The sequence below is a fragment of the Dermacentor andersoni genome, chromosome 2 (genome assembly GCF_023375885.2).
Source record: "Dermacentor andersoni chromosome 2, qqDerAnde1_hic_scaffold, whole genome shotgun sequence".
NCBI classification, from domain to species: domain Eukaryota; kingdom Metazoa; phylum Arthropoda; class Arachnida; order Ixodida; family Ixodidae; genus Dermacentor; species Dermacentor andersoni.
In genome coordinates, this window is record NC_092815.1 from 125,601,079 (window position 1) to 125,613,529 (window position 12,451).

Sequence of the window (12,451 nt, forward strand, 5' to 3'; positions counted from 1 at the left end):
ACTATAGTGCCAACTACCTTGTGTGGACTCGAAAAATTAGTCAAGTAATTATATAACCACAGCATTATATGGCCTTGCATTGAAATTCAAGTGCTTTTATGCTTTGTGTGTGACAGTATCTTGTGGCAATTTGCACACTAGCCTGTTTCATGCTGCTTAAAGATAAACGCGTAAAATGGAAACAACTGAGCGCTGGAAGAATGTTTGTGTGTATGCAGTTTGTGCATGCTGGAGACCACCTTGTGCACCATTGCCCAACGTGGCAATGGTCAGCTGGTGAAGGCCTGCCAGCCAAGTCCTACTTGCCACCTGACAAGCAGTTTCTTGTCACCAGGAACGGTAAGCATTAACCATTCAATAGGCTCGTGATTTGTTAATTTTTTCATAATTTTACCCACCTACCTTTCCTGAGAGGTCAATTTTCCATGTGCACATATTTTTTGTCCCTCCAACAAATGAATTCTATTATGAATTCTGATGAATGAGTTCTGTTAGTGAGTGAGTGCAGCGTTATTGCAGCTGTCAAACAAGATAAGTAGATGAAAAAGTAGTGCTTTATATTTTGGAAAGTGGCACATGGCATGCACCTTGTAGTATATCACAACTAGATTAATGACCTCAAGCATGCACTAATGGCAGTTTCAGATTTGGGGGCTGCCCGAGAAGACTCCAGCTGGTACTACTTACAATGTTCTCTTAGCAGAGTCACATTATTTTATTTCATTCAGTGCTTGACTTTGCCAGAGACAGCTTCTTTAAAGCCTTGATTTGATCAGTTTATCTATTCGCCATAGTGGCAAAATGGCTATGGCATTCTGCTGCCGAGCGCAAGATTGCAGGTTTGACTCCCATCCATTACAGCTCCATTCCAATGGGGGGAAAATGCGAAAGTTCTCAAGTGCTTAGATTATGTCACATAATGTGTATTTTAAGGAATGCCAGGTAGTCAAAATTGATCCATAGCACCCCAGTACATTCTCTCATAGCATGTGTGCTGCTTTGTGACATTACAAACTATAATTTGATTATCTTTTGAAAGTTTTATTTCCTTATCTGATACTAGTGGAAGTGCCTGGAATTGACGAGATTTATGTGAATTTTGCTCCATTTCCTGTCATAACAGATTTGATTTCGCCACCCTCTTGATAACTTCAATGGTCTAGGATAGGTAACATTAATCTGCTGCTGGGAGGGCATGCTGGTCACGAGATCAATGGTGGCCTAAGCTTGCAGCGGCAGTGTCCCTTTAAGTGTACTCATCATGATGGCGGCTCATGAACTCTGATGAACTTACTGCACTTTTTCAAAAGCAACCTTTACTTTGTTCACTAAAGAACACACAGGGGTAGCAACCTTTACTTTGCTCACTAAAGAACACACAGGGGTGCACGTAGAAGCCAGCTTATGGGAGGGCAGTGACCCTTGGTGAAGCTACTTGCATAGTCTGGTAATAATGGAGAGAGATTTGAGGATAATGGGCTGTGTTTATCTTGCTTAGGCACAGTAATTGGTTGCTTGGTTATATTGCTGTTGTTTACACCATGCCAGAAACTATGCCTAGTCGTGCCAAAAAAAAAAAAGGTTATTTTTATAATGAAGGAGAAGGATTACACAGTTGTGCAGTTGTAAGTCACTGAACAACATCGACAACTCCAAGTTATATACTGTTATATACATGCTATAACAAAGCAAAAATGCTTTGTTCAAAATAGTAGGTTGAAAGCTTCTTGGGAGAAATTTTCATTATCTTTAGTGAATAAAGAGACAAGTCTGTATTTTGATGTCTTCAAAATTCTATACAGCACACAAAGTTCTGATTTTATTTAGGTAATGCGATAATGCACAAGTGTAAGCAGTTCATTTCTGCTTAGAGTTTGTGCAAAATTTATAATGCTACAGTGGCTGCTTATTGAGTGATATAATATTATGTGCAATACTGTTGTAAGGGAATGGCATTGTGTTTACTTCATTTTGAAAGATTCTAAGCTTAAGTTAGCTGTTCCGTGGGCGATCACATTAAGTAAACATGCTTATTTTTCTTGGTGCTCAAAGATTGGGCAAGGTGTGAGTGAGCAATTGAAGCAGTTATACATTACAGATTGTTATTTAGTCTGTGTAATAAGTCAGACAGTATGCTCGTAGGTTCTCGTAGTGTCCTTGTACAAGAATAACATGCACATGTGCTGCCAGGGTCTGCTGATGCCTGGTTTAAGGGTGGGCTATAGGCTCCATAAGCAAATGCTTTTGCCTTAGAGCTTGATCAAACAGATGGAGAAGGCTTTTCAAGGGGTTCTCTTTGTGAAGTGCAGTGCAAATATTAGACTGGCGCACATGTATTGAATTGTAGACACACTTTATTTTTATAACATTGTGTTGTCTCATCTGTTGTGCCACATAATTGCCGCAGTTTCTCAACCTTGGTGAACCGCGGAGCAGGTTTATTTGAGGCTCAGCAGAATACTGTTACGGGCAGTCAGTGCTTGCTCCCGATAACCTGTGAATTGGTGTGGCATTTCAGTGCCTTGCTACAAGCGCTGCAAGGACATGGAGTATAGCATGGAGCACGAGAAGGTGCTCGAGGAAGAGGGTGACGAGGACGGTGGTTGGGTGGACACTCACCACTATGCAGGTAGGAATGGCTGGTGGCTTGCCTTGCACCCTTGCCTTCTGGACACACTGATGTAATTCTTTAGTGAAGCCTTTGTTTTGCTGCCAAGCACAGTTATGTTGGCTATATGCAGAGTTCACCCTTTTCTGTCTAAATAACAAACAAACAACAAGGTCTGAAGACTCCGAAGCACTTATCAGTTGTGAATGCAAAATAATTAATGTCCAATTAAACACTGCTGAGTGGTCCTTCGAGCTATGAACTTCTTGGGGGCAAGCGAGCACGTTGAGATGCTTGGCGCGTTTTGATCTGGTGCTATTGAGGCACAGTTAGAGTGCAGCCAAGAGCTTGTGCGGACAAGGAACGCATGGATAACTCAGACTTCCGAGAGTGAGGTTGACATGGTGTCTCTGCAATGCTCTCTCCACTCACGCATCACCTGGCATGCTAGCAGCAGGTGTTCCCTTTTGCCCACTCTGCTCTGTTGAGGCCCGAGCTTCACAAATGCAGCTTGTGTGCTTGTGACGTGGCATTGCAGCCAGGGGGAATTGAGGTGCCATTTCGCTGCTACAGACGCTGCCGGCTTTTTCATTCAGTGGGCTATTGGACACTTTCACATCAAAAACACTAGAAGGGTAGAACGCCAGATTTCATTCTAACCAAGAAGGGTCGGTGAAAGCAAGTTTTCCAGAGAGCTATAAGACGGCAGTCAGGCACACAGCTGTGATACATGCACTCGGATGGCTTAATTTTGTCCTCGGGTATGATATAGAATTAAAAGAAAAGCAGTGAAGTGTGTGTACCACCGTAAGGTATCCCGGACACTAAGGGTGCGATTTTGTACGCGTTCCAAAATAGAACGGAGACGGTCCGTTCCACCGAGCTGCACATGATTGGTCAATTTGAACCGTGATGAACGCCATGACATCAGTTGTGACGTGAGCCGTTGCGTCTTGCTGCTATCAATCATTCCGTGTCGTCTGCTATCGGACGAACGCAACGGAACAGACCGCCTATTTCGTGAAGTAAAGAACAGACCGCCTCCGTTCGATTTTGGAATGTGTACAAGATCGCACCCTAAGTCTATAATAATATAAATAAATATGAGCTCTGATGGAAGGAGCTTGGCGAGATCAGTCATGCATCAGCCTCTCGCCACACAATGTGAACTGCTTTCTTATTTCGTTCAGTTTCTGCAGCGGATCCTAAGACATTGTCACATCTACCTATTTTTATTTTTTTTCGTTTTTATGTATTACTCATCTGAACTCCGTACACGCATAAGGTTGTGGATAAAATCTCATTCTAAGGTATGTTTGAATGTCAAATGCACTCACTTTTAATTCCTGCACAATCACATCGCCATACAGTATTGTAGCCTTGCTATAGAATGTTTCTCTGTAACTTTGTTCTCCTCCACATTGGATGCAACTATAGTGTCAAAGAGCAGGACCTGCAGTCGTACAGCACTTTCAGCATCAACAAAAATAGTAAGCCTGATATTCATCAAAAAGGAAAAAAAATAACACTAACTTGAAAGGGAAAATTATCCACTGGGATCTGAAAAACACCAGTAAAAGTTAATCTGGTTAAGTATATTCACTGAAGGAAAAAACAAAACAAATTTTGGTGTGAAAATAAGACGACGAGACTCATGCTTTGAACCATAGCTATAGTCAACTTCTGCTAATTTGATCTTGACAGGGTCAACAAAATTGACCGAATTATCTGGCGGGTCGAATTAAACAAGTTATAGAAGAAGTGCCAAAACACACCATTGATTCGTTTGGCAGTACTGTTTGCCCAAATGAAAGACACCCCAATATCAAATGCGCACCTGCTTTTTATGTGTTCAAAGTAGAAAACAAATGTAGCAACGACATTAGGGCTCCTAAACAAAGTAGAAATCTAACGCGCACCCAATATTTTAGCAAGAAAATTGGGCAAGGGTCTAATGTGTGTTGCACAGTGGCAGCCGGTTTCTTAAGGTCGGCTTCGCCACATGAATATTTAAAATCTGCTTCACCGCCACATTATGCAGCAAAGCATGCAAATGCCATGAATGTAATTTTCGATCCAATTTTTATGTAAAAAAAAAAGAAAGACATGTGTTTGAATTGGGTAAATAGCATCTATACGTATACAAGGAAGCCAGCAGTTCTGTACATAAGTACAAGCAATATAAATCGGAGCACTATGTCACACAGTAACACAGTAACAGTTATCTATTGTTAAGTGTACAAGCATGAAAAAAAATTACCGAATCCGACAATCTAATCCAAATTTCATAACCTGGTATTGTATTTGCAACCAAATCTTGGCTGGATGGGCACAGATTAGCTGAGCAGGCCTTCCTGTCTTGTCGTGGTACATGGCCTACCAAAAGGACACTGATGCACATGGCTGTGGCGTCTACATTTTGGTGAAAGACAATACGCAGTATGCCAGTTTAACGTGCTGATCCAAATTCGGAATCTGTTTGGTGCCTTCTAGATTTTCACAGGGGAATAACTTCGTTGTGGGTTCGTATTACTGACGAACCGGGAAATACAGCTGTTATCCCATGGGTCAGTTTGTCTAGGATGCTTTCAGCCCTTTCTTCGGAGGCCATTTTACTTGCAGGAGATTTCAATATGCCTGACATTGCGTGGCGTGATACGCGCAATTGAATACAGCTGCTCAGAGCTTTATTTCATTTTTTTTTAACTCCTTCACACTTATGATCTTTACCAGTTTAACTTCCCTACGTGCCTTGGTTTGACAAGCAGCAGTGTCCTGGATTTGGTGCTTAGTAATCGTAACAGCCTAATTTGATCAGTTACTTCAACACCCAGTATCATTGATCACTACATAGTAGCAGTTACCGTGCTGTGAAAAAAATTTCGCTAAATATATTGCACCCAAGAAAGGTATTCCTGTATGACAGGGACAGCTTTTATGCCATAAATAGGGACCTAGATTCATACCTCTGTTCGTTTAAAAAATGCAGCTGTGACTCTGAGATTGAAACTTGGTGGTTACTGTTATTCTTAATAAATAAATTTATCCCATGAAGAACTTTGACAGCTAGTTGCCACAGTAACGAGCTTTGGATCAGTAAAAATTTGCATGCCTCAATCAAAACAAAGGTTAGGTTATGTGAAGCTTATTGCCAAAAGAAAACTGCGCATTTGTTTGCAAAGTTAAAATGCCTAGGCCTTTAACTTAAAAATTAGCTAAAGCAGGCAAAGGATGAATATTTGTCTTCATTGGCAGACAAAATGAAATAAAATCCCATAGAAGTATTGCATTTTATTAAAAAATAATAAACTGACTTCTGCCAACATTCTTGTTGTATTTACCAATGATCAGGCTTTAAGAGATGACATGCACGAAGCTGAATGTTTTAACACGTATGTTCGATTTGCTTTTTCTGCACTGATTAGTATATCAGTAGCATCTGACAATACGTCACTCGTGTGGGTGTCGGGAATCTTTTGCATAATCTGAAAACACATTCTGCGCAAGGCCCTGACGATATTCAAACCACCTTCTAAAACACTGCACCGATCATATTGTCTCTTTTGGTATACTCTATCACATATCGTTGCAGCAAAGAAAGCTCCTCCGAGAATGAAAAATGGCTAATGTTGCGCCCCTACATAAAGAAGGTGATCGAGTAGCGGTATCAAATTACAGACAGATATTGTTAACTTCAGTGTTGTGTAAAATGCCTGAGCACGTCATCTGTTCTTGCCTCATGAAACATCAATAATATATATTTTTTTCATCCATCCCAACATGGCTTTCGCGCAGGGCTTTCTTGCGCAACACAGTTAAGAGAGTTCATTTATGATATTGCCTTATGTTCTTATAAAGGCGTACAACTGGATGCCATCTTTCTCTATATATTAAGAAGGCTTATGACTTCGTGCTGCATCATCACCTTTCTTACACATTATGCGTTCTAGGAATCCCGGAATCTCTGTTAGCATAGCTGGAAGACTATCTTGCCAACCATCAGCGGTGCGTAGTTGTAAATGGCAAGGAATCATCATCCGCAGATGTACTGTCTGAGGTACCCCTGCGGTTACATTTGGGCCCCCTGGCTGTTTTTGATTTTTATTGGTGATTTTTCAACTGGCCTGAAATCGACGGTGTTAGTTTATGCAGATGGTGTGTCTTGTATTAATGACAATGTGTTAACGACGTTGCTGCATTGCAGTACAACCTCCAAAAAGTTTTGTCTTAGTGTGTTGACTGGCAAATGAATCTAAATATAGCAAAATGATTTCAATTATGATTTAACATTAAGAAAAAACTGCTAAGAAGCTGCTATGTCTTCGAACTTTACCCATTAGAAGTGACTGATCATGTTAAATACCTCAACATAACATTGACTTCCACATTAGATTGGGCATGTCACATTGATAAAATTGCTTCAAACCCCAAAGCTTCTAAGTTGTTGCAAATTTTTCAAAGAAATTTCAAACATCTACCGGGAAAGTTAAAGGAAGCCTTATATTTTATGAACATTATGTGCTTGTGTTGCGTGGGTCCTCTTTACAGCCATAATAAAAGATAGAGTAGAAAGGGTACAGAAACAGGCTGCAAGGTTTGTGACCAGCAATTATGATTTCACCTTAAGTAGCTTGCAGATTAGACTGACTGGACTGGCAGCGCCTCCTCTCGTAGAAAGCTGCAAAGGTTTAAGTTTCTCTTCTGCATTTATAATGAGGGAACAGGCTTAGATTAAAATAGATACATTAAGCAACATTTTATGTTTCAGCAAGGCATGACCATATAGGAAAAAATTAGGGAGTATAATTGTTGCCTTGATATATTCAAATTATCATTCTTTCCTAGTACATTGAGTGCTTAGATTGAGCTCCTTGCAGAGTTATTTTTGATGCCTTGCTTCACTGGTGCACTTTAGGCTGTTAGTTAAGACGTGTGTCTATATTTTACTGTTTTTGTCCTGATTCTATTATGTAGGTGTTCTCGCATTTCTTTTGTTGCTTGTTTGTATCTGCAGAGATGTTTTCATGTCCGGTATTCGGACTGCAGTTGACACTGCTTGCCGATGTTTGTGCCTGTTAGGATTGGTTGCTCATTTTTATTTTTTATTTTATTAGGTTTTTACCCTCTACAACAATGCCACCAGGCGATGTAGGTATATAATAAATAAATAAATAAATTTAAATTTAAATAAAATAAATTTCGAATAGCGAATCGACTAGCATCCTATTTGATTCAATCTTCAAATCTAATAGTCACTATCTGTAAGTGCAAATAGTTTTCAAATAATTTTCTAATATTTCAGAACGTCAATAGTGCTCAAGTAAACATAAAATTGGGGCAATATTACGGTACATTATCACTCCGGCAGTCATAGTATAGACATAAAACATGAGAACTTGTGTAGCAGAACATTCTTCGTCACTTAGGTAGCCCTACTTTGCAGGCTGCAGAGCAATCATTCGCATTCTCTAAAGAGCCCTGTGCATGTGAAGAAACTACTTGTTTGCTTCTAATGCTCCACTTGTGCTTTTAATAAACAATGCTTCATAACATACTGTGTAATGACAGAAACGTGTTAACTTTAAGAATACTGGAATGTGAGCACTGTTTAATATCAGTTGTGATAACGGCCATTCATTATTCAAAAACTGTTCTAAAAGTATTCGATTTCATTTTTTTCTGGCACTATTCAATTCTTTCTTGATTGGGTCTCAAAAATCATTATTTGGGCATCCTTAACCATTATTGCTTGAAAATCCTTTTAAGGCCAGTCAGAAATAAGTGTTTTCGACAGGAGATGATGCATATTCAATGCATACACTGTCCTCTAGGCTCTGCCAAGACAGGCTCTGCCAAGACAGGCCCTGCCAAGACAGGCCCTGCCAGTAAAGAAGTTGTTATTGGGGTCACTATAGGGGTGAGGAACATGCATGCTGACAGGTCAAGTTCGAATTAAGCAGCAATGGCTAATTTTAGGATCGAAATAACAAAAGTTTGGGCTCATAGGGCACGGGCACAGGCCGGGACCTTCAGTCGCGATCGAATTAACTGAAGCTGAATTAACGGGTCTACTGTGTAAATACGTTGGTGTATCTAGGTAGCACCTTGTTATGGCTAAATATATCAGTGTCCATGCAGTGAAATTTCAGTATGTGATAAAGAAAACCTGTAGTGGGGTTCTTTGTGATGCTACTGATCCTAAGTTCTCCCTGCTGTTTTATCATCATCATTTGCTTACTTTAGGTGCACTGCTGGAGAGAGGCTTTTCCCAAACATGCACTCGTCCGTGTCGTTTCTCCCTACTTGTCCCCGTGAAAACTGCGCTGTTCTGTTTTGAATATCTCTACTTGCCCCTGTCCTCCGTCAGCTGAACATCCTACACATGCAAATATCCAAAACGCATCCCTCTAACCAATTCTGAGCTGTCTTCAAATGCTCTTCCTTTTCCTTTGCACCAGATCTGCTACCGGAAGAAGTCACTGTCTCTTATCTGCACCTCCCGAGAACCCCTTGTTCATTATAAGTCAAACCTGTTTAATAACAAACTACAGTGGAACCCCGATTATACAACTTTCTCGGGACAGTGAAAAAGTGTTGTAAAATGTGAGCGTCGTAAAATCTGAATATAACATACTGCAGGGCTTGGCAAGCCAAATTACCAAAAAAGTAAATTCGATAAGGATTAATGCTGCAGTACAGGTACCAATCGTGCTTTATTCAAATGAACCTTTACGGCACTCCACTGCCCACTGCCACGATTCCCTCCAGCCGGCACGAACTTTAAAAAAGTCTGCAAGTTTCTTTTTGACCTTGTTTGATCCATGAACCAAGAGCTTTTCTCTCGAGTTGGGCAACGTCCAAAAGGAGGTCTTCTGCGGTGGCGCATGAACAGATGAAGTTCCGGATGCTGTCTATGTGCCCTAGGACCTCAGTGAACGTGGTAGGCACAGGCTCAGCATCTGTGGCATCGTCGTTGTCCTCGTCGGATGTCGCAGCGGTGTCGGCACTATGCAAAGCCTCCTCAATGGTGTCATCCAGCGACACCTCACCGCAGATCGCAACGTTGTCGTCGGCCTCCACATACTCGGCGAAGGTCGTGGTGAGGTTTAAACCTTCGAAATCGTTGACGGCGAAGCCTGCATTGGCCTCGAGCGGAATCGAGGTTGTTGCATCCCCAGCAGAGGAGGCAGTCTCTCGCTTAAAGCTACAAAGCTTGAACAAGTTAGCGATTGTGCTTCGCGACACTGCATTCCACGAACTGGCAATAAAATGCATGGTGTCGAGCACAGTGATATTTTTTTCCGACTTGCTGCACTCCATAGCTGCCAGCCGATGCTGCACTAACCGCTTCCGGTACCCTTGCTTGACACACTTAATGATGCTGGCATCCAGCGGCGGCAACCGGCTTGTGCAGTTGGGCAGAAAAAAAAAAAAATCTTTATGTTCCTCAGGCTGGACATACCGGGTGGGTGGCATGGTGCATTGTCCACGAAAAGCAATATTTTCCTCACCTTAGCACCCATTTTGTGATCCAGCTGCTGCAAAAAATTGCTGAGGAGCAAAGACGTCATCCACGCCTTTTTGTTGAAGTTGTAGTTGCACGGCAGCGTCTTCAAGTTCTTAAAACACCGTGGCTTTGCAAACTTTCCAACAACGAGCACGAGCAGCCTCTTGGAACCATCCTCATTAGCACAGAATAGTGCTGTCACATGCTCTTTACTACGCTTGCCACCATGACAGCTGTCACCCTTAAACGCAAGGGTTTGCTCGGGCTGCATATGGTAAAAAGTACTGCTCTCATCGGCGTTGAAAACGTCGCAGGGCTTGTATGCAGCAATCATCTCCAGCAGCGACTCCATCCACTTGTTCACCGTCGAAACGTCCACAGAAGTGCTTTCTCCGTAGGAGCAGCTGTACACAATCCTGTTTCGTTTTTTAAAGTGATCCAGCCACCCGTTCGATGCCTGAAAGTCGTCGATGCCCAGGCACAATGCCACAAGTTCTGCCTTTTCTTTTAGAATGGCGCCATGAACGTTGATCTCAGAGCTCCATGCTTGATGCAGCCACTTGATGAGAACTTTTTCTAACTTCTCGTGCTGTCCTTCTTTTGCCACTTTCCGCTTGAGCCCGAACTTGTTGGCATTCTGCAATATCACCGCTTTGTTTGCCAGGATCGTCTTAAGCGAAGATTCGGATATCTTAAGGTCCCGGGCAATGCTGGCTTTCGTGAATCCATGCCACTTTTCCGCTTCCTCGATAATATTCAGCTTATCGCCGAGCAACAAAACTGTCTGCTTTCGGGACATCGTGCGTCGCATTGCTCCATACAACTCAAAACCTCCGCTGAACGCTGGTCTCTAGGATTATGACGAAGAACACGTACGATAAACCTAGGCCTCTCCGTGCTACCTTGTCGGCGATCTGCTGTGGGGAAACTGGAAGGAGAGAAACGCTTCCCCAACGCAACGAGAGGCGATGCCGCCGAGAAGAGAGGGAGAAAGTGATTGTGGAGAAGAGAAGGCGCTATTTCAGCACAGCGGGTGTAGAAAGTATGTGACGCCCCCTCGGGCATAATCTTGGTTCGCCCGCCAGGCTCGGTGGCCTGCTAAAGCTCGGTAGGCAACATTGGTCACCGCACCACAATAAACACGACGAGCACGGCTGCTTGCTGGTCAGTCATCGCTCAGCACCACCACACTGCGGAGCGTCCGTCTATCGGAGGGTGCTGGCCAGGTCCCGAGGCGAGGCCTGACATGGTCGGCGTGTCTGTGCCACATGGCCCCGTCTGGCACGTGCACGAGCAATGATGAGGCACTGGCAGGAGACACCACCTGTCCCGCAGACCAGGGTGGGCCAGGACGGAAGTTCCTGGCGAAAACTGGAGCTCCCAACTGTGGCAAAGGCCCGGGACGGCACCCTTGGCCAGCACCCCCAACTGCCACTTCTGAGTTCCAGCCCGCAGGAGGACTAGCGGCAGCACCAGTCGCTTCCAGAGGAGTACCACCCACCTCGGAGGCGGCAACCGTAGCCAGTGGTGCGGCACCCGTTGGACCGGTGTCGAGCCCAGCACCACTCGCAAGGCCGACCACTACGGACCCTCCGGATGGAGCGAGGCTGGCCCAGGCAGCACCCGGCGTTGCCACACCCGACCCGTCAACGCCGGGGCCCAGGCGGAGTACTTGACGGCGGAGGCCACCAGACCGTTACTCGCCTGGGTAGCAGGCACTGTTGACCCAGCTAGGGTGGAGGCAGAGCCTCATATTTTGAACGTGGACGTTTGTTTTTCATTTAACAAACAAACTGAGGGTAAGGGGGTGTAGCAAGTATGTGACGCCCCCGCGGGCATAATCTTGGTTCGCCCGCCAGGCTCGGTGGCCTGCTAAAGCTCGGTAGGCAACATTGGTCACCGCACCACAATAAACACGACGAGCACGGCTGCTTGCTGGTCAGTCATCGCTCAGCACCACCACACTGCGGAGCATCCGTCTATCGGAGGGTGCTGGCCAGGTCCCGAGGCGAGGCCTGACATGGTCGGCGTGTCTGTGCCACATGGCCCCGTCTGGCACGTGCACGAGCAATGATGAGGCACTGGCAGGAGACACCACCTGTCCCGCAGACCAGGGTGGGCCAGGACGGAAGTTCCTGGCGAAAACTGGAGCTCCCAACTGTGGCAAAGGCCCGGGACGGCACCCTTGGCCAGCACCCCCAACTGCCACTTCTGAGTTCCAGCCCGCAGGAGGACTAGCGGCAGCACCAGTCGCTTCCAGAGGAGTACCACCCACCTCGGAGGCGGCAACCGTAGCCAGTGGTGCGGCACCCGTTGGACCGGTGTCGAGCCCAGCA

The 12,451-nt window shown here is 44.3% G+C and overlaps 1 protein-coding gene across 2 annotated transcripts in view; it reads left to right on the top strand.

Moving 5' to 3' along the window:
- Positions 1-12,451, top strand: part of Atg3 (Autophagy-related protein 3) — a 34,453-nt gene that overhangs the window by 4,701 nt on the left and 17,301 nt on the right. For both annotated transcript variants that reach the window (XM_055076511.2, XM_050187855.3), the window contains exons 3-4: positions 219-339; positions 2,519-2,629. In XM_055076511.2, the coding sequence (XP_054932486.1) occupies positions 219-339; positions 2,519-2,629 (232 nt within the window). The remainder of the gene's footprint in view (positions 1-218; positions 340-2,518; positions 2,630-12,451) is intronic.